General features: G+C 29.9%; 2 protein-coding genes and 1 long non-coding RNA gene across 4 annotated transcripts in view; 1 reads left to right on the top strand and 2 right to left on the bottom strand.

The window, feature by feature from the left end:
- The window catches only part of LOC143080610 (uncharacterized), a 191,882-nt gene that overhangs the window by 139,578 nt on the left and 29,908 nt on the right, over positions 1-22,396 (top strand). The gene's annotated exons all lie outside the window — the stretch shown is intronic.
- On the bottom strand, positions 3,231-8,955 carry LOC143080600 (plexin-B-like). Its single transcript, XM_076256528.1, has 6 exons — positions 8,308-8,955; positions 7,748-7,902; positions 6,740-6,887; positions 6,316-6,447; positions 5,798-5,881; positions 3,231-4,980 (listed from the first exon to the last, which is right to left on the bottom strand). Exons 2-6 carry the CDS (start codon positions 7,813-7,815, stop codon positions 4,876-4,878), a joined length of 537 nt encoding a protein of 178 aa, XP_076112643.1. The 5' UTR covers positions 7,816-7,902; positions 8,308-8,955; the 3' UTR covers positions 3,231-4,875.
- Positions 9,803-22,396, bottom strand: part of LOC143080576 (plexin-B1-like) — a 92,956-nt gene continuing 80,362 nt past the window's right edge. Inside the window, exons 14-26 of one of the 2 annotated variants that reach the window (XM_076256482.1) lie at positions 20,754-20,957; positions 19,916-20,080; positions 19,229-19,454; positions 17,520-17,668; positions 15,851-15,981; positions 15,431-15,490; positions 14,912-14,983; positions 14,720-14,786; positions 14,099-14,245; positions 13,077-13,233; positions 11,846-12,010; positions 11,011-11,117; positions 9,803-10,485 (exon numbers count right to left, since the gene is read on the bottom strand). In XM_076256482.1, the coding sequence (XP_076112597.1) occupies positions 10,453-10,485; positions 11,011-11,117; positions 11,846-12,010; positions 13,077-13,233; positions 14,099-14,245; positions 14,720-14,786; positions 14,912-14,983; positions 15,431-15,490; positions 15,851-15,981; positions 17,520-17,668; positions 19,229-19,454; positions 19,916-20,080; positions 20,754-20,957 (1,683 nt within the window). In that variant the 3' untranslated portion in view covers positions 9,803-10,452. The remainder of the gene's footprint in view (positions 10,486-11,010; positions 11,118-11,845; positions 12,011-13,076; positions 13,234-14,098; positions 14,246-14,719; positions 14,787-14,911; positions 14,984-15,430; positions 15,491-15,850; positions 15,982-17,519; positions 17,669-19,228; positions 19,455-19,915; positions 20,081-20,753; positions 20,958-22,396) is intronic. The other variant, XM_076256489.1, reaches the window with a different exon arrangement.

Raw genomic sequence — 22,396 nt, 5'->3', positions numbered from 1 at the left:
AATTATATCCTTAACCAAATATTAAGGAAACCTATTAAGTCATATTTCAGATTAATCTTCTACGCTAGATAGGTAAACACTTGAAAGCAGTTTTGGTGGGAATCTGCAACGGCTTTTTCACAAAAACCGATTAAACACAAATCACAGTGTTATAAGACCTTACGCTTACCTCTATAAATGTATTTTATTTTACGTTTATTCGTCGTTGGATTACTGTTTTTTTAGACTTTATCAGAAAACTTTTATTCGTATATGCGTGTAGAAATGCATGCCCCATGTACATTTGCATTACTTCAGTGCAATGTTTAATATCCATACATATCAAAAGCAGTATATACATGTACTTTGAATTTGGATTACATGATTTAGTTTCGTAATGATTTGTGGAAAAGTATTAATTAAACACATACATGTACTGTATAGATTGATTCTAAACAATAAATTATTGCATATACATGTAAGTATGACATGTTTGAAGTAAACGAAATTGTCATTATACTATAATTTGAGTGAACCATATCGTTGATGAATTTCGAGATTCGGTTTTGTATTTTGACAGTCGACTCTTTTGTTGTGTGTGTTTTTGTTGGATTGATGTGTAGTTGACGTAAACACCTCATCTCCTGCTATTCATATAAAAAGTAAGACCAATTCCATTAACGCGTCTGCTTAATTTTTCATATAGAAAAGAACCAACTCCTCTAAGGTATTTATTTGTTTGCTTTTATGTAAATGTCTTTCTTTTTCTTTCTATTATTGCCTTGTATACGTCTTTTTATGTGTATATTTTTATGTTTCCAAAACAATTTTGATATGTTGTTTTTGAAAACGAAAACAAAAAGACATTTTCAAATTTAGGAACACGTCAATAATCTGAAGACAATTTCATTTTTTTTTCTCGGCAAATCAATTTTCCAACGATTGGCATTCTCCTTCAATGGATCAAAGAGGAATACCTCTCATAATCGTTTCTAGAGTTACGTTCAATATCATAGCAGCTAGTTGCCGCTATGCTCAAGATATTTATCTATGTTGAATGACATGATACGTAGCTAGCAGTCTTTAAATAAATGCGTAGATTGTTAAGTAATCGTATTGAATGGAAATACTCCTACTTCTGCCAGAACATTGTGTCAGTCTTTGTACATATCTACAAAAACTACTAAACAGAAATGGGTTAAATGCAAGAGACTGTTTGAACAGAATTTCATTTACAATAACATGAGGATCTCCTGCAAGTTTTAGTTATTTACCGAGGTTGTAATGATATCGAATAAGATTTGTCACCACAGTCAAATTTGGTTTGGTCTAAAATTTTGCCGATTTCGGAATGTACTGGAAGTATTGAACACAAATCATTGAACAAAACTAGAGTTACACTCACAATTTATTTTCGATCAAAAACTAAAAAAAAAGGTTCCTGACTTTTTGAATATGCTATAAAGTTACAGCAGCCAGTTTTTGTAAACAACAGGAAAATTTTTATATTGAATATATAGGTAGTTAATGATTGGCGGTAACAAGTATCAACACATTATGTTTTTTCTACGTTTTATGGTAGCAGAATTTATAGGCTATGCAAGTACCGATAAACTTAATTTGTCACTCTATTATTACATTAAGCACATTAATCCATTTAATGTTCATTTTCACCTCAAACGTACTTTCTCCTGTTTTTCGTTCAACATAAGTTCAACATGTTCAAGTCAGGTAATTTTCATGTTAAATGCATTTGCATTATCTATTCTATTTTAAAGATCTGATTTGCATTCGCATCTCTAATTTGAATTTTAATACTAATCATATTTAATTTATGAGTTCGAAAAAAAAATCATTAAAAAGTTCTGTGAAAGAATATTTCAATGCGATGCTGTTATGATTGTATGAAAGTACAAACACCGCAATTATCAAAGCTTGTGGTTTTTTTTTTTATTGTTTTACGAAATATACAATTTTCAGTAAAAAAATGCAGTAAAGTCATATAAATTTCCTTACGCATATGTATCCATAACAGCATAAAAACAAGTTCTTCAGCGTGTCTTCAAAACAGAATAATCAACGTAGCAATATAATATTACCATATTTTAGAAAGACACACTATAGGTTTCATAACAAGTATCGGTTGATATCAAAACGAGTTATTTAATTTCAATATGATAATAAAAAGTAAAATAACAAGGATACCGAGCTTCGAGGAAAATTCGAAACGAAAAGTCCCTAATCAAATGACAAAATCAAAAGCTCAAACACATCAAACGAATGGATAACAAATGTCATATTCCTGACTTGGTACATATATATCATTATGTAGAAAATGGTGGATTAAACCTGGTTTTATAGCTAGCTAATCCTCTCACTTGTATAAGATATATAACAAACGAGTCTTGTGAGCCTTTCCTTCAGAAAGGGTGCCAAATCATCGAATGGATATACCACTAATGTGGACAACGTGTCCATGGGAGTATTTTCGATTTATAGTCGGAACTTGATCATAATTTATGACATTTGTGTTGATAAATTATTTGTCAATAAAGGTGAATTGTATATAAAACTGAAATTACACCCCCTTCAGAAAAGATAAGCAAAAGAGGGTTTTGATCATTATTTTGATACTTGTCTAATATAGAAATATCACTGACAATAACATAGCTTTGTTAAATAACTCACACATAAATCTGAAGATGGAAAGTATTCAAGATGGAAAGTATTTTTGATCTTTGATATAAAAAATGTATGACTTATAATCTCTGAAATAAACAATTATCATTTAGATCATTTACATTAACACGAATGTGGGGTAGGATCTGCTTACCCTTCCCGAGAACCTGGAATCACTGCCAGTATTTTATTAGTTTGTTTTGTGTACTTTTGTTTGTCTTCAGTATTTTTCTTTTTTGCCATGTGATTGTCAGTTTATTTTCAACTAATGAGTTTGAATGTATGTTTTGTATCTTTCTCCTCTCCTTTCTTTTCAGAACGGCAAAACAAAGAAGCGGTTGTTTGTTGCTTTTACTTTATTAATTTTTTGCATTAAAAATGCTTACAGCCTTTATGCAGATCTTTTGTTACCAGATTTTGAAAACAACTCATGGCATTCTGCAATTTAGACGAGATTGCTTTAAAACACAACTAGAGCTGTTTTAAAAAAAAACGTTAGCATAACATAGATCGATAAAAACGGATGTGATGTTTTATTTCAATACGAGTTTTATAGTAAGATATCCTACATCTTGGTTAAGCAACGCATACCCTTTTATTAAATTTGTAGTTTATTCATTACATTGCAACTCATTACAAAAAATAAAGTTACAAATCACAAGCATGTGAACATAGTGTTTGACATTTTTTTGACACTATGACCTTATTTCACACAATCTACAGATATACAAGAAATACTTAACAAATACAAAAAAAAATCACTATTATCTCAGTAACTTAATCATATTTATGCTAGATATGTCACACATATGGTATCAAAAACATAGAGAACATAACAAAAAGAATTTTATTAATAAAAGTTCATTTGTTACAAAACAAATGTAGCTGTTATTATAATGAATTATTATCATTAAACATATCATAAGTCGGTCTTTCAGATCGAGATATCCACATTTCTAAAAATTTAAATGTATACCCTAAAATATGATAATCTATGACCTAAATGAATACTTTTTAAACATTTGGAGTCTATCAATTCTCAAAGAAAAACGCATAAAGTTTGTCATCATATACTAAGGCAAAGTTAGTTATATAATTTACTATTGAAACATCAAACTGCTAAAATAAATAGTTGTTAATTTTCGTTTTCAAAAACTCATAAGCAGTCAAATATGTTAACGTATTAGTGATACATCAAAATACCTTTTGATGTACATGTGAATATACATGAATAAAATGTTACATACAAATTGTCAACAAAACAGCTTTATAAAAGTATATGAAATGTAATGTTTATAAAAAATATCCCATGTATGTTGACTACAAGTATTAGTAATAAACCATGATATAAGACACGTGCTACCTGAAATGCAAGCGAAGACAGCCTCGAATATTTCCGACATAATGTGGTACAAACAACTTAAATCACTGCATAAGTTACCAAAATCTATTTATTCTTGTATTCGTAAGCAGATACAATTCATATTGTATTTCACATTCACGAATACACGAAATCATTATGTTCCGTATGTCCTGATCCGTATTTTTGATGTTCAGTTCCGTTTCGTATTTAAGAAACATATCAGCTATTTTTTTGTATCTAAATATTAAACGAAATTAACCGAAATGACGTTAATAATCTGTTGTATATAAATAAACTCATCAAAGATACCAGTATTGAAACTTTATATTTACGCCAGACGCGCGTTTCGTCTACAAAAGACTCATCAGTGACGTTCGAATAAAAAAATGTTACAAAGGTCAAATAAAGTAAGAAGTTGAAGAGCATTGAGGACATGTACATGTAGTATGTTCAGTTATCGGTTTTTATTTCAATAGGATTTAAATACATAGGTTATTTCTTCGCTGGAATTTTCTCATTAGGCTAATGATGAAACATAAATTTTGAAATACATCGATAAATAAATGTATAATTATAATACAATTAGATATGTGATAAAAATTGCAAATCCTGACATACAGCTTTTATCTTTTTAACAATTTGACTTAATTCAATAAAATATTAATGCATTAAATGTGTTTAATTCACGTCAATTACTTTGACAATGACTGAAAAATCCATTCAACAAATCTATGAACATCATTTTACTCTGATGACAAATTGTTAGCTTTTTTTCAAATTATAACTTCGATCGAACTTTGCTAAAACACATTTTCTGGAACACTTTTCCTGATATATGAGACATATTCCTTTATTCAAGAATCACTTGAAATTTCCTCCATCAAATCTATGACTTCTTCGAGTTTATGTGCAAATTGTAGGTCTTTACTTTCTTCCATGTCCTCGAAATCATCAATAATCTAAAACATATAAACAGTATATATTTGTACGTAAATACCGAGCTAATGAAACAGATCCTTACAAGCTTTTTATAAATAGCAGTGTCCATTAAGGTCTTTTATAAAGTTTTTCACAAATGTTTAGCAATAGCAATAATACTTGTTGATTATATTTTTTGCATCTTTACATGTTAACTATTTTTATACATATTTATTTTTTAACAAAATAAGACCGTTTGTTTTCCTGTTTGAATGATTTTATACTAGTCATTTTGGGGCCCTTTATATCTTGCTATTCGGTGTGAACCAAGGCTCCGTGTTGAAGGCAGTACGTTGACCAATATTGGTTTACTTTTACAAATTATGACTTGGATGGTGAGTTGTCCTATTGGCACTCATACCACATCTTCTTATATCAATGTACGAAGTATCACTATTGACCTGTCAAATTAAGACTAATAATCTTTTATTCATACCGAAAACTTACAATGATTTTACACATCAGGAAAAGATAGATTAAAAAAGAGCACGTAAAATATTGTATAAATTGATTAGTCTTTAAATCCTTTTTTAAATTACCGTTAGATAAAAATATAACATTTACAACTTTAACCGAACTATAAGGGGCCGGAAATGGAAGAAACATCTTCACGTGAAACTACTCCAATTATGTTGTCATACCAGTGTTCGATATCTTGTAAAATGGGTTTAATTTAAAACATGGGAAATATAACTTTGTTTTAAACAAAAAGGAGCTTCGTCACTATAAATATTTACAGGGTTGGTATTTGGTTCTTTTTCAGATATAGTATGGCAAAAAGGCTTTATGTTTGCTTACCTCAGATCTATACTTGCCAATAAACAAATTATACAGTTGATGAAGAGTAGATTGCCGACTGAACTTCAATTCTTCTTTCTGTGTCTGAAACAAGTAAGTCACATTATTTGTCTACCCAATATAGATAACTTTAATACATAACAAGTTAAGAATTTACACGCGCATGCAAACGAAAAATAAAAAAATCCCAAAAAAATCCCAAACTTTGAGGAAGTTTAAAACGGAAAACCCCTAATCAAATAGCAACATCAAAAGCTCAAACACATCAAACGAATGTTACAAAAGAACCTACGCTAAAACGTATTCAAATGACATAAAGATGTTTCGGTATACCTTTATAATTTTACAAATATAGGATAAACGTGAATGTGACATGAACCCAACAAAAAGTAATGTATGATATATCATGTTAGAACAATGTGTGTATATCTCAAATAGTGCTTCAGTTTTTCTTTATGAGTATTTGGAATCCCCAATAAACATATATAATTGATAACATAAAATATAATTATAATTACGTTTGATATTTCTTCTAATGCACTCCAGAATTCTTGTTCATCCACTGGCTCTACTCGTACGAAGAAAGGAGCGATGAGTTTTCTGTATCTTGGTATATCTTTATGAAACAATAGTTTCTGTGGTGGTGACTCCTGTTTAATTTAATGTTAAATAATGATTACTTATACTTGCCTGTCTCCTAGAATTGTAATAAAAATATTCGCGTGCATATATTTTTATTTTGAAACAAAAGTGTTGTATGTTACCGACAATTTTTAATTTTTAAATCTAACCTATTCCACAACACAATTATTCGACATTCGTGTCATTCCGTGTATATTGTGAAAATATTTTATGGCATCATCAGAAGTGAATGAGTGAAGTACGATAACATAAACTAAAACTGTCTATAAATCTTCTTATTCAGTAAATTATAAATCTGACCTTGTTAACTTTGTGAGCTGTCTGTGTGAAGCTTTCTACAAACACTTGTCTTAGAATGTCCAAACATGGTTCCACATGACCAGGTACATTAACATCGAACAGTATGTCTGGTTTTGCAATGAACGGAGCCCAAACTCGCGCGGCATAACTAAATCAGAAAAACACAAAATTAGAAATTGAGATCTATTGTTAAAAACAAACATCTAACATGCTGTTTTAAGCTCTTTGTATGAAAACTAAATTGTTCGTATTTTTATTAAATAATATAGTTCATAAAAATATCTCCCGAGTATCATGCACATATATACTGTGCAAATGACAAACATGTTTGATGGATTTACTATTTCTGAGGTCCTAACACTCTGTCGTTTCTAATAAATTTTTGGTTTCCAATTTTCGGCTTTACGCGATCCTTCGAAGGAAAACCCCCAAAAAGCGCTTCTGGTGCATTCAATTTATTAAGTGTTGTTTTAGTGGTTCTTTTAAAATACTGGGTCGATACCGCTGCTAGTTGACGATCAGTCCCCAGTTGTATCATCAGCTCAGTAGTCAATAATTTTGAAGTGACATGATAAATTCCAGAGCTCCTTAGCTTGTTCGTTCATAAATTCAACATTATCTATAAACTAAGTATTCAACTGCATCAGGCAAACATGATCGTATATATATATACATATGTATTTTTTTGTCATTTTAATCTTTTATCTCTTTTTTAATCATTATACATCTTTGGCTTTCCTATATTCGTCCGTGGGCGTTTCTGATGAACATATATCCATAAAAGCGTTTTGGACGTATACAATTGATCAAGCAGTGTTCTCGTTTGTTTGAACAAAAAAATAGATAAACTTCAATAAGACATTAAAATAAAATGAAAATAAATATTTAAGCATATAATCATGATAATACAAGAAAACAGATGTTAATATGTCTATAGTTTTCATTAAATTGGAAAATAATATTATTTGAGGGAACTTGATTATTTGAATAATTATAAGGAACACTCACCACTCATTTTTCCATGCTAGTAAAACATCTGACTCAATTTTATAGTCGTTTCCAAACTTGTCTAACATGCAGAGGAAATATCGAATTGGTATGGACAGTGATTGCGAGTCTATCAATCCCTCAAACGTTGAATCAATGTAGTCGGATAAAAGCAACTGGAAATGATTAATCATTTATATATATATATTTCTTTTAAAACGTCTTGATATTACTAAACGCTCTGTCTTCCGACGGCGTCTACATGTTCTCAATAAATAATTTACCTAAACGCCTAAAAAGTCTACAACACTATTAATAAAAGGTAACCAGTTTTAATCACAGGGTGTTATTCGTTTGAGATGTATAAGTACGCAGCCACGTTCAGTTACTGAACCTTTTTTTAATTATTTTTTTTTGAAATCATTATCAAATTGCTGAAGTTTAAAAAATGTTCCAGTTCGTATCGCACATGACTATTTTGTTTGCGATACAATGGAATTGCATGATAATGGAATCAATATATAAAGTATTTGTTTGATAACTTTGGCTTAAATTAAAAGGATTTTTTATATCAATCTTACCTTTGTATGAAATAATCTATTCAAGAATATGTCACCAAAGTCGGTTTCTTTATTAGACTTTATGTCATCAGGAAGGTTTGGCTGAAAATATGTAAAGTCGCATTAAATTGTACGCAATAGTATGCGTTTGTTTTTAAATTATGCCTGAAAAAATATATAATTTATATACTTCATTCAGAACACGACACAAACAAGAAGAAAGATATTACTGTTGCCTTATCCAGTATACAGTATAAAATGTAAAATGCATAAAATTTCCAAACGGCATATTGAAATGTCAATTACAAATTATCTAAATACACAAAAATAAAGCAGTTAACAAAAACGGGAAACAAATATTTAACCAACCTAAATGATGAGATATACACAACTTCTAAATAGTGTACTTAATATAATGTGAATAATCAAGAATTTGCGAGGAAATGTAAAAGCGAGTTGTTTACAAAATTTAAGTTTATACTTTTTATTCCCAATAATCTGACCTGAACCGTCAGTTCATTCTAGACCATTGTATTGTGAGTCGCATGTGTGAAACCGAACTGAAAATTAGACCCAAAGTTAAGTCTTTATTTATAGTATGCACCCTTTGAATCAGGCCCGAGACCACAATTAATGACCCCACTTTTCGTTGTTCCAGAATATAGTTCCCTATAGTTAAAGTGTATTTTTTTCTTTCTTTTTTTTCTTTGCTTTTTTCATTCATTTCTTAGTTTTTAGGGGGTGGAAATGAAAGAAGAGAGGTGAAATATTTTTTTGTTGAATGTATTTTAACAGATTTTAATATGAAAAGAGTGATTAGTCCAAGTGCAAAAAGGTGATATTTACAGTTTTCGGAACATCTCTTGACTTGTCCATAGGGGTATGGATGTGTATTGGCTAAATTTGTAAGATGTTTGTAAGCAATCTTTCTGAATTTTGGATATAGTTTTGGACTAGTACTATACATTACACACACAAAAAATTTGACAAAAAGATTAGTACATTTTTTTAATGAGGCAAAAAGTTATAAATAACTAATAGAGGAATTAATTTAGGTCTGTGGCCATCAAGTATCAACAACATCAAAGTCTAACATATAGTGTGCATTAGCCCTTCGCGGTTCCTGTTATTCAAAATATTAAAAAGATCACACTTAAATAACGGCGTTATCAGATGTATCGGAAATATTTAATTGTATATATTTATGGTTCTTCAAATTTCAAGAATTCGACTAATTATATTTAACATTTCGATCAAAGATCAAAGATCTGTTGACAAAATAATTTTTTACATTGATGCCTTGGGGTGCATAATATTGCAATCGTTCGTCACGAAAAATGTATATAAAAAGCAGAAACGCTAGCGGAATGCATTAGCAAATCATAAACTAAATTGCAATATTAAAAGTTTTATATGTATTCTAGTATGTTTATCACGTCAATATTGAAATATAACAATTGTTGCTAGTCTAGTTTCAAAGTCAATGACCCCAGAATCTAACAACCAGCACATGAATATACGAATACATATTCAGAGTGGAATGGAAAAAAAAATCAGCAAAGCAATAGGTAAGTAATCAAAGTAGTATGCATTTAGAATTCTTGAATAGAAAACTATTAAATATGTAATAGATAAAAAGCACCAATATAAAGTATAAGCTCAAAATCGTACCAGAACATCGATTTACCTAATTAACAAGTTTCCTTCAGAGAAATTTATTTACAAAATTGACATTTTGACATTGTGTGAATTTGTATGTCGATTGATGTATTATACCACCAGAAACTTACTTGTTGATGCTTCCAGTCTGGTTTTTGAGTTCAATGAGTCCTTGTTTGTTACCTTTATTTTTCACACGCTAATCAAATCATAATATTTGAATATCGGTAAACTACTCAGGCCTTAATTTGATATATTTTTCTAGCGCAGGATTATACATATATGGCAATGCGATAGTCGGCCAGAAACAAACTAAGAAGAAATAATCAACGAGCGAATATAAATACATAGTGAAATGGGGAAAACACTAGAGTGGATCGATCAATTGAAGTGTTATTGAAGTAGTTACTGTACGAGGTCTCTTAAAATGGAGAGCTTTTAAAGTGAGCATTTCCTATAATTTATCGTTAAGAAGCAAAATTGAAGAAGTATATGTTAACATGACAATCAGGACATCAGTTTACTTACCGAACAGGTTTCCTTTAAAGAAATGTATTGCAAAATGAAAATTATAATCATAAAAAATTAAAACAAAATTTACATTGATGTTTTTTATTTTAGCTCTCTGCTAGTTGTTATCACTTTGTAACTCGGTCACATTGTTGAAGACTTGGATATATTATGTCAGAGAAAAAAAGCTACCAAATTTTTATTATAAACATAAATTTGCACTGGTTATTTACTTTCGGATTAAACTACAAACCGCATGAAATTAATATTCAGAATGATGGTTTTAGCATAGTCTTCTTTAAAGTAATTTTTTATTAATTTTTAAATAGCATCTTACTCACATGATGTTTCACTTAAGATTATCAAATGTGTCAAGACATATTTATGTTACATCAAAGATAGTTTATATTAAGTATGTTTATTTCTAAGAATTATTCATAAATGTGTATGAACTTATATGACTCAAATCATATACATTAGAATGACATTTTCACATGTTTTAAATTGCAAAAAAGCATAGAGAAAAACAATGATTCAATATACTTGTACATGTACCAAGTGCCATTTTTGCGTTTCTGTATCATCGCCTTCATCACTACCCGACACCAGTAACTGAATATCCTCTGATGTTACACTTTCTGTTCGACCTCCTGATGAATTAGCTAGTTAATATAAAAAAGTTCTCAATACCAATCTAGAATAATACATCATAATTTATCATAATCCAAGAATAATATATGAACTGCCTTTAATTCTCCTTTAATACATATTATTCGGGTTATTAGTAACGTACTTCTCCAATAAGTCCTTGCCTTTGTAGATGTAAATGTTTCATGAAAAATACAAATTATCGGAAAAAGTTTCCTATTTTTTAAGGAAATATTTCAATGAAGTTCCACTTTTACCTATTATAGGCACAGTAACGAGAATACTATTAAAAACTGATTGAAATGCTTATGTTGTAAACCGAAAAATCAGAAAAAAAAATAAGCACAAAACATAAAATACAATGTGTTTATGATATAACGTACTTGATATCGGAAACAATACATGTCTATGCTAAAGTTATAGGGCATTTAACAGTTCAAATACTATGATGAAACTATCTAACTCTACGTATATTCTTATAAGTGTAAATAAAGCCATATAGAACTAGAACCGACACTTGATATGTAACAGTATGAAAATCATCAAAGTTTGAGATAGAAATTGTCAACAAAAATGTATCCAAAATGTGGTGCAAAAATCTCAAAACACAATAGCATTGCATTAACGCCAAGTTTGACGATAACACTTAGTCTACTAAATGACGGATTTAAGAAAATGCCATTATAAAAAGTTGTGCACAGTTACTGTTTTGAAAACTGTAAAAATATTAGAATATATTCACCATAGACATCCTCTTCGTCAATGTGCTTGTACATAAGGGCCATTCTACAGTTGTCCTTAACCATATAATGTTTTAAGGTATTTAGACAGATCAATCCATTGTTTTTATTACTTGTATTGTCGATATCATTCAAAGTAAGTTTGCCTGATGTTCCTTCTTGCCATTCTACAATATAGTCAATGAATAAGTTTTACTACGGTTCTACCTCAAAATCAAATGTAACGTATTATATATAAAGTCATTCTGTATAAGATTAAATATCTTGTCCGTCTAATCAATCGAACTAAGCCAAGAGAGAGGGCTGACTTAGATTTATCTGCAACAAGCTTAAGCCTTGAAGTAATGCAACTTTATACAAATTTATTCAACATGTTGCTTAGGAAACAAACGCTCTTGCAACACTTGTTATTGACCATGTTAAATAAAATGTAAGTAATATATGTTCATAGGCATCAGAACTTCTCACGGATGGTTTTGATATATTCTTATCAAGACTGGAAGAGAAATATAGCATAAATCCGATGTAAGTATACTATTTAAACAGACTAAAGTATTACTAGATGATAGTATATGTAGTGTTAAACATTTTAATCTATGGTTCTGTTATTACATGTATTAGGCGAGTACAAATATGTTCTCCTTGTATCTTAAATAATTACAAGACACTTCCAATTAATTCTTAGATGTCTATGCTCATACGTTGGATGCAATGATAAAATTGTAGTCGAACTAATTTATTTATGAATAATCACAATAATAGTAGCTATAAATATAATAAAAGATAATGAAAAAGATAGTAATAACCAAAAAAATAAAGATCGTGTTTTAGTACCAGTGACTTTACGACAAGCTTTTCTGAAAAATTATCAATTTTGTTAGAACAACAGAAAGTTAAGTTATTAAAAAAGTGAAAAAATTATAATAACGTACTAACCTACGAAAAAGTTTGTTATACTTTCTGTGACGTGTGTTGTCAAAGCTCACTCATATAAAAAGAACATACGGTGGTGTTTTTGTGGTTTTAATTAAAGGGTTTCATTTAAAAATTCACCCGATGGTCAAAGCTAAGACTATGTTTCACATCTGATTTAGGCATAGTCTCCAAAAGGCAACTTATAATATGTTTTCATAAGTTCCTGTTATGTCAGAAAATATATTTATTACTTTCAGAAGCGTTTAAATCTTTATTCAAAATCGCACTGTAAGAGGTAATATGATCATAATTGCGTACCTAAGGAAAGTTCCTCATTATGTGGAATCTCAGAAGCAGGTTTATTTTTATATATCTGAGCACAACATTTCTGTTTCACCTGTGATATTGTATCACAGTCAAGAACTTTCACAGGATAATGCTGGTCACTATTACCATTCAAATCTATTTGTAATGTCTAAAAAAAAGTACGCCATAAAGAAACACTGTATGATAGCATGATAATACAACTACTGACTGATGTATCACTGAATACTGAATTTACAGTGAATACATGCATCTCTGTTATTCCGTTTTGACAACGTGTAATTAATCTTTCTTTTATTACGACATGTAAGTTCCATGCTTATGTTGTGTCCTTTCAAAGTAAATTGATAATACTAAAAATGAGTTCATTTGGTTCTTAAATCTTACTTTATATTGTTAAACCATAAATACAAATAAGAAATAGCATAAATTAAATCAATAAAATTGAGAGTGGAAATGGGGAATGTGTCAAAGAGACAACAACCTGACCACAGAACAGACAAGAACAGAAGGTCACCAATAGGTCTTCAATGCAGCGAGAAATTTTCGCAACCGGAGGCGTCCTTCAGCTGGCCACTAAACAAATATATATACTAGTTCAGTGATAATGGACGTCATACTAAACTCCAAATTAAACACAAGAAACTAAAAGTAAAAATAATACAAGACTAACAAAGGCCAGAGGCTCCTGACTTGGGACAGGCGCAAAAATGCTGCGGGGTTAAACATGTTAATCAGATCTTCCCCTCCCCCTATACCCATGTATACCTCTAGTCAATGTAGAAAAGTAAACGTATGTTTTCTATGTATTCAAAAACATAGAATGTAATCTAAACGTGATCGCAAACATTCAAATAAAATGTGTCTGAAATTTTACAAACAACTGACGAATGATAAATATATTATGAGATTATATATCTTTGATGTGGTTTTCTTCAGTGTTTCGAGATTGAACCAGATTGAAATGATGTGCTAAACAATATGACTACTAGAAACATAACTTGAGTTTTACGTACAATAGTTTGATGTTCAATTCTCATTTTAAGCAGTTTTTCCTCTGCAATTGTATTTTTCGAATTAGCCGTAAGTGCATCAACTGGTGCCATTTCAATAATTGTCTGTACTGCTTTGTATAACATGAACAGTTGCATACCACTGTGTGACTGTAAAATTGAATAAAAAATCAATTTGTAAATGTAAGTGTGGAAAGGGAATAAATACCATAAGTTAATATGTCTAACATTCCGTTTTCGACTTCAAAATTCTGATCTTACCATTTAAGGATTATACATACAATAACACGAATGAACCATGATGAGTATATTGTTTATTTTATAAATATTCACTTAAAACATGGATAGCGGTAACGCTTACACAAACAAATATTGCGTGCCTTAAATATGATGAAAATTAAAAAAATATGCTGCGTAAAGTAGTACGCATATTAACATATCATAAAGAATAGAATAGTATATACTTGGACAGTATAAGTTCATAGTAAACAATATTGAAAAGAATTTTGAGGATCTAACCCCAATGAATAATGTGTTATACAAATACATGTAATATAAAGGGAAGCAGATGGACACCAAATGAATTGGATGATTTTACATCTCTTAGAATACTTTAATACGTACTTTTAATTGTTTATACAGTCCAGTCTGTAACCAATTTACCATTAATCTCATAGTAATTGAATCTAACCTACAAAATAATACATCAATACTGTATATTGGGGGAATTAGAATTTATACCATTGCATTTACCAAAAGCAGCAGATATTCCATGTCGTAAATACTTCAGATTTTAACAACTACATTGTAAAGTACCTTCTAAATAAACTTTTTTGGTTCTTTTTTGTTGAGGTCCGAATAAGGTCTACCAGCAAACAATGAACCAATCTACAAAACAAAAATTAAAAAAACATTATGTGATTTTACAAAGCTAAATTTCAAATCGAAGACATTACTTTGACAATATTCCAGGTTAGAACTGGTTTGGTATAAAACTGTCTAGAACCTTTAGAACTATTCTGGTATAAAAAATATCTAGAATATTTTAAAACTTTTCTATAAAAGATTGTTCTCACAGTTAAGAGAGGTTTACTACAGACCTATGAACAACTCGTTGTTAAAGCATTACACACAACCACACAAAAAACATCCCAGTGATAAGATATTTAATCACAACTTACAATCAGTATAAATTTAATTTCATGTTTAAGGGAACGAATGTCATGCAAAAAGTCACAATTCTTAGGATATCAACATTTACACCATTTAAATGCACACTTTGTTTCGTTTAGAATGAAAGGAAAAGTGTGGTAATCGAAATCGAAATTAACTTACTCGAAGTAGAGTCTCATATTTTCAAGCAATGAAATCGACAAAACTGAAGTAAAATGAGCTCTGAAAAATAAAAATGAAGACTTGTTAAATATTTCTTATGTTCGATATTAAATCATTGTTTAATAATTATAAAAATAATCAGTTTGTTATGTAATGAAATAGAAAATTGAGTAACAAAAAAAGCCATAGTGAATCCTGTTTGTACCATCTATTATAACTATGCAGATTAAAATACATATTAGTATCAAAAACAGAATATAAGTCTGAAATGTTCTTAATATAAATGGATTAGTGGATGCACTTGGGGGAAGATTTGTTGTTTGTACTAAATGATATATAGCTGGATACCCAAACAATTATTTTAATTGACCTTATTTTACAAAACTAAATGTTGAAGATAAAAAAAATGATTTTAATTACTTTTCTTGCATTGTCAGCATATTCGGTCGATCTAATGTTTGAACTAGTGACTTCAAGAAAAGCTTCTTAGACAACAATGTTTCGAGTTTTTCCATTGCACTATTTATTTTGGTTTTCGTGTCATCTGTTATCTGCAATACAAAATTTTATCAGTTTGCAACACAATCGACCATTATACAAATTGTGATAAGTAAAAAAAAAAATAGAAAGAAATTGTTTGTCATTCGCTAAAAATGGTGTACGCAGGAATAGGCATGTGTCCACAACTTCGTGTGGTGTATACATTTCTACTAAGTAATTTATCATAAGCACACTTCAAATCTTTTGCTATATGGTAGATTTAGACTTCTATTTTAAATTTACTCAGTACACTATTATTCCTTCAATAACTTTAGTATGAGATACAATAGTGGCATTCAAACTCGTGAGTAGAGAAAAAACTGAAAACTCTCTCATAAAGAACAAAAACCGACCAAAAAGACAAACAACAGTATACAAAATTAATAAAAAAAAATACAGACTGAGCAACATGAAGCCCACCCAAATCCATATCTGATCTAATTCATCAAGGGATCCTACTTCACATGTAACAGACATCTTTAATTAACCTTAATTTGTACTTTTATAAAACAATATCTTTATAACTATATGTTGAACATTGGGTTAGCCAACTTTTGACTAATAAAAAGCAACAATGAATCAAAATGTATTCAACAACAGGCCAAACTATTACATTCATAACTGAAAAACAGATCTATTATAAGATCAAACGAGTTGAAATTAAATGAAGCGGTACACAATGCATCTTAGTACATTTATTTGCTTTAGATTTATTTTGTATGTACATTTATTAGAGCATTTAAACAGATTAACTCTTACCGTTGGTGTAAACCATAACAAATACACGTTGTAGTGAGAGTCTGTCTTAAAGTAAATATATGGAATAGATATATTCAAATCCTTTCGAGAATATCATTTTCTGATAAAACAGTATCATTTTGTGTTTTTAATTGAAGTAAAATATCAGAAATAAAGTGTAAATAGGGAAACAGAACACAACACAAATGATCACGAAGGTTTTTCGTAAAGCTTGATAAATGCACATGAGTAAGAATGTTATTAGAAAAGAACAAGTGCATGACCATCGTCGTACAATTACCATAAACTTTTACTGTTTGCAATATGCATACATTGTATTATGAGTATTACTTTAAATTAGTAAACATGCATTTAACACATAAAATGAAAAAAAAAAAATACACTAGAGTGTAAACAAAGTATAAAGTTTGGTGGTTTGGTAGTCAAGCATCAATGAAGAGAAATATATTGCAAACAAAAATTCGCATGTGGTTCAGTAAAATTGGTTCTGTTAATGTAAATACCGTACATTTACCGTTCAACTGATTCAAAATAAATAAAAATATGAATTTATTTATCAGACGATTGAATAATTCACCTGTAACAAATTGTTAATTAAAAAAACTGTTTTTAATGTAGAGCATAAACAGGAATCATGGTATACATTGTACCTAGCAATTTTTATTTCAATATGCTATTTCAAAAATCTAAATATTTTTTTTGCTATTAAATGTTTATTTTAAAGTTTCAAAATCGTAAAAATATAATTTTCAAATATGTGTTAACAAAATAACAACAGACAATATGTTACCTCAGAATCATGAAGCAGCGGATTTGACTTAATATCTTGGTTTGGAAAGAGAAGATGGAGGACATATGTTTGGTAGTCACAAAATGGCACTCTTGTTGTAACTAGGTCCGATTTGATGTCTCTAATATTCATCTGAGCATCGGCAAATTCTAAAATAAAAAATATTGCAAGAATTTATAATTAATGAAAATGCGACCCTCAATTAAGTGCCAATAACAGGCAACGTGAATGGTTGCCTTTTAGCTCCATTGGTAAATTAACACTTTTTATCAAAGAATACCCATAAGTCATAGCAACTTTATATAAAAGAGGGGCGAAAGATACCAGAGGGACAGTCAAACTCATAAATCGAAAATAAACTGACAACGCCATGGCTAAAAATGAAGAAGACAAACAGAAAAATAATAGTACACATGACACAACATAGAAAACTAAAGACTAAGCAACACGAACCTCGCCAAAAACTGGGTGTGATCTCAGGTGCACCAGAAGGGTAGGCAGATTCTACCCCACATGTGGCACCCGTCGTGTTGCTCATGTTATTACAAACCCGGTAAATAGTCTTATTCGGTAGGTACCATTCATGAAAGGGAAGGGGATTGTAGCTACGACGTCAGGAACATATCCGATATCATCTGTGAAACGGTTATTCCATAACAGTCAACCAACTCGTGATGGCGTCCGTAAAATTTACGAAGGGATGATTTCAACTTATTATTTATTTTACTAGTTAGTAAAGACCACATTGTCCCTTAGAATTTAAGGGATATACAAGGAAAAGCATTTTTTGTTTTTTTTTTTGGGGGGGGGGGGGGGTGGGATAACTTTTACATCCTAGATTTCTATGTTTTGGAATTCAGTTTTCCTGAGGTGTTAATTCCAAAAATCGTGTCGGACGCATCAGTTTAAAAAAAGTATTTATTTATCCTTGCCCGGTGATTTGAATACCTTGAGTTCAATTTTGTAAACTCGGTTGATGTTCTCAATTATAGGTTATTCAATGATTCCTTTCAACGCAGCTTCACGAACATAAAGATATGATCATTGTCATTAAAGATGTAGTTTTAATGTAATTACAAAAAAATAAAATAAAAAAGAATTCGTTGACCCCAATCCTCCTGAAAAATAATTAAATATAAGAACGCACAGGTTATATATATGCAGAATGAAAAACAGTTAAAGTTTAATTTCAGGCTATATTTTATCAATCAACCACTCAGTCAAACATCTGATCGTACTTTATTTTGTTTTCTAAAAATTAAAGCCATGTTATGTAATTAATGTTTACCAAATATTTTATTGTTTGCGATACGAAGGATTATTTACCCAAGGAATAGATTACATTAGCTGACAGCCTGTACAGGCTGTATTTGAAAAAAATATGTTTGGTATGTTAGGTCCTTAACGCTCTCTAGCTGTGTACTTTTTGTTTGCTTTTCATCTCTGTGATTCCAGCTTCACTTGTGAGTTTTTGTTCGGTGTAGACCAAACACACGTCTGGAGTACAAAATCATAAGTTTTATATATTTGAAGACTTTTGTTGACTACTTTGTTTCTATTTCGACATGTTCTACATATATTCAAACCGTTCCTTCTCATTCGTTTCAAATAAAAATCATACTGTAAGAATTCTTAAATTATACGTTTGAAATGATGACGTACATTTTACATTGTTTTGGTTAATAACGAACACTATCAAAACATATAACCTTCTCTGCTGGCTTTTCGTATCATTTCTTCTCTTGTCATCAGTTCCATTTTAAATTCTTTAATAACTTTTTTCTTTTTCCTTCTTAATAAAACTACAGCCGATATTCCAATGACAACAGCTGTTACCAATGACGCAGCTAGAACACCAACTATGATAGCTAATATTTTCACGTCTTCTTGATATTTTAAGTCACCAATGTATGCTTTAATTCTTCCAACAAATACCTTTTTGTTTAAATAAGGTTTGATAATTACTTTAAATTTGCTTCAAAAAGTGATCAGATTTGTATTGTTATATACATTATTATGTAATGCTATTAAACGTTGTTAATGGTATGTTTCAAAATAGAAATTTTTATCCCTGTACATATACATTTATCTTTGTTTATATGTTTTTATACTAACTTCCAGAAACAGTCGTAAAGGATATAATCTTGTTTCAAATGGTAATTGCAGAATTGAAGAAAGTAATAACAACTTCAGAAATAATAAAGTTCTCCAAGATGAAATGATATTTCTTAAAGACCAAGACAGTTCAATATCTTTATTACTTAAACCTTGAAATGATTTAATTTTTCTATCCAATATTTCTACTAAAAAGACCACTTCAAATCGTCTACTTCATAAATCTTACAGTGACATTCATGTGTCTTACTAGTAATCGTATAAATGACAATTGTACTTACGATAACATAAACAGTATTTACATCTGTATGATTAGTTCGGGGTACAGATTTTGGTGGCAAACATGTAATTAATTGCATAGTGATGTTAGGATTAAAACAACTTCCATCCAAACCGATCTGTATATTGTAGTCTCCAGGTTGGGCTCCATTTAGAAGATTTGTACCCTACACAAGAAATCAATTAATATGAGATGTGTACCCTACTCAAGAAATCAATTAATATGAGATTTGTACCCTACACAAGACATCAATTAATATGAACGTTTTTGAATTAACATGCTTGTATGATGCACTGATGTAAACTAGAGAGACGTAGGAAGATAAAGATATAGAGAAAATATTATATCAAATTTATCTCCAGTGACATTTTTTTTATTATCAAAGATGTAAAGTGCATAAAAATCTATATGTAGAAAATATATCTTTATACAATTGATAGCAAACCAGTCGGACTATTGTATACATGTATTTGACAAAACCTTACGAAATTTCTTCAATGTTTTCAAATTCGCAATTTATTTCACATTTCAACTTTTATTATTTGAACATTACTAATCTTTTTCGAGTATTTTGTAGACGCAACGTACGTCTTGTTTATCCAATCATAAGGCTACACTTTTGGACGGGTCTATCTTTGAGTACTTTAGTCCGTTGGTTAGTGATTGATTTTATTTCCATATATCGGTCAATAAATTTGGTTCACCATTCAAATATATTTCAAATTGTACAACTTGATTGAATAGTCAAAATGATTTTATATTGGCAGACAATTTAATAAATAAATGAAAAACATAATTATTTATCTTTTATAGAAAATCCACACAAAGTCCAGAGTTACCTTTATTTCAATTATAGAATCCTTGTCATACTCGTACACGCTTGGAAACCTTTCGAATGTAGGATCGTCCACATATTCTATAATAACTGGAAGAGTCACGCCATCTAATCGAACATACACAGTTTGACTGTTATTCTGATTGTCTAGTTTTGGAGGCGTTTCACAGACGGCTGAAGTATCTTCTGGTACATCACAAGGGTTTTCCTAATAAATACTTATTTATATTATCAACGAAATCTTGTAAAATTTGATATATATTAAAAGTTTTATATTAAAAAATCACGAAACTGTGAAAAACGAATTTTGACATGGCCAGACTTGACAGCGTTAACGAAAACATTATGCTAAAGGTCGTATTCTTATTATGTCATCTTTATCACAAGTTAGTTCTTACCTCAAAATGGTTTCTGAGGCGGGCTTTTAGAGAAAAAAAAAGTCTGCTATTATCATATTAAAAGTGCTTCGAACTCTATTATTGTTAGTTAATAAATATTGATTTTTGATTTCTGATATTACCAGACATTTAACGTTGACATTGATTACATTTTCACGTACACGCAGAGCTATGAAACGTTATATCATAGGACCTTGAAACCATGCATTGATCGAAAATAAGACAGTCCGTTCCTGTTATTACTCTTGATATTTAAATTAAATGATTTGGATTTTGTTCACTCTTTCTTTTTTATTATTTAAAAGACGAAGTTCTCAAAATTACTTAAAGGAGCATTAGCAACAAGATATATGATTTATTTTGCTGATCATTACCGAAAATGAAATAGTTATATAATAATTCGATTTTATCACCCAGTTTTGTTAAATTTTGTGAAAATACTAATAAGCTACTACACATCGCTGATGATTTGTTCAATTGCAAGTGAACAATTCGACCTCATGGAATCTGTATTCATGTGAACTTCAATGTAAAACCTTAGCTACTAGTGATGGGTTATGCATGAAGTGTGCGTGTTCAGCTATATATACATATCAAAAGGAAAAGAATATCAATATCGACAGGGAAATAAGGATGAACAATTTGATTGACTGACTCGATGCATAAACACATATTTTTATATAGGTAAAACGATCATTTAAACATTTATCAGATATAACGACAGATATATTATGTGTCCGAGAATTAAAAAGTACCTGCAAAATATTTTGTACAATCAAAAAACTAAACATATGCCATGGTCATGAACGTCTACGAGTTTGGTTATACTAATTGATTGACACATTTTTAATTTAATTGATTTAAAAGATCAGTCTTTGTTTGGTTTCTTGTTGCTATTTTTTACGTATTTTTAAACACACCAAAAATATATCATAAAAAACCACACACACAATAAAATGCAAAACAACAGTATCTATATCTGATGAAAATAGATTTATTAGAAACCTATAAACTATCTAAAATTGTCAGTTTATAAATCTAAAAATCATAAAGGAACTTAAGATTTAAGTCCCTCGGGCAAAATTGATGTTAGATGGATTTGACAATTTTCTTGAGGTCCTTTTGGTTATACAGCTCTTCAAATGTTTCGATTTCTGTACATTCTTAGCTTTCTTATATCCATCTTTCAGTGTTCCTGATGCAGGTTATACTAGAAAAGCGTGTTGCCTGCTTGGAATTATAACGTGTT

The sequence above is a fragment of the Mytilus galloprovincialis genome, chromosome 1, assembly GCF_965363235.1.
Source record: "Mytilus galloprovincialis chromosome 1, xbMytGall1.hap1.1, whole genome shotgun sequence".
NCBI lineage: Eukaryota > Metazoa > Mollusca > Bivalvia > Mytilida > Mytilidae > Mytilus > Mytilus galloprovincialis.
Note: the sequence above shows the minus strand (reverse complement) of the source record. Positions and strands in the feature narration are given on the sequence as shown.

Bases quoted from the DNA above. Each gene is read 5' to 3' on its own strand.
- LOC143080600 (XM_076256528.1), bottom strand. From the start codon at position 7,815: ATGTTAGACAAGTTTGGAAACGACTATAAAATTGAGTCAGATGTTTTA. The intron at 6,888-7,747 runs GTGAGTGTTCCT...TTTCTGATTTAG, and splicing joins CTAGCATGGAAAAATGAGTG to TTATGCCGCGCGAGTTTGGG. The intron at 5,882-6,315 runs GTAATTATAATT...TACTTGTTTCAG, and splicing joins CATTAGAAGAAATATCAAAC to ACACAGAAAGAAGAATTGAA.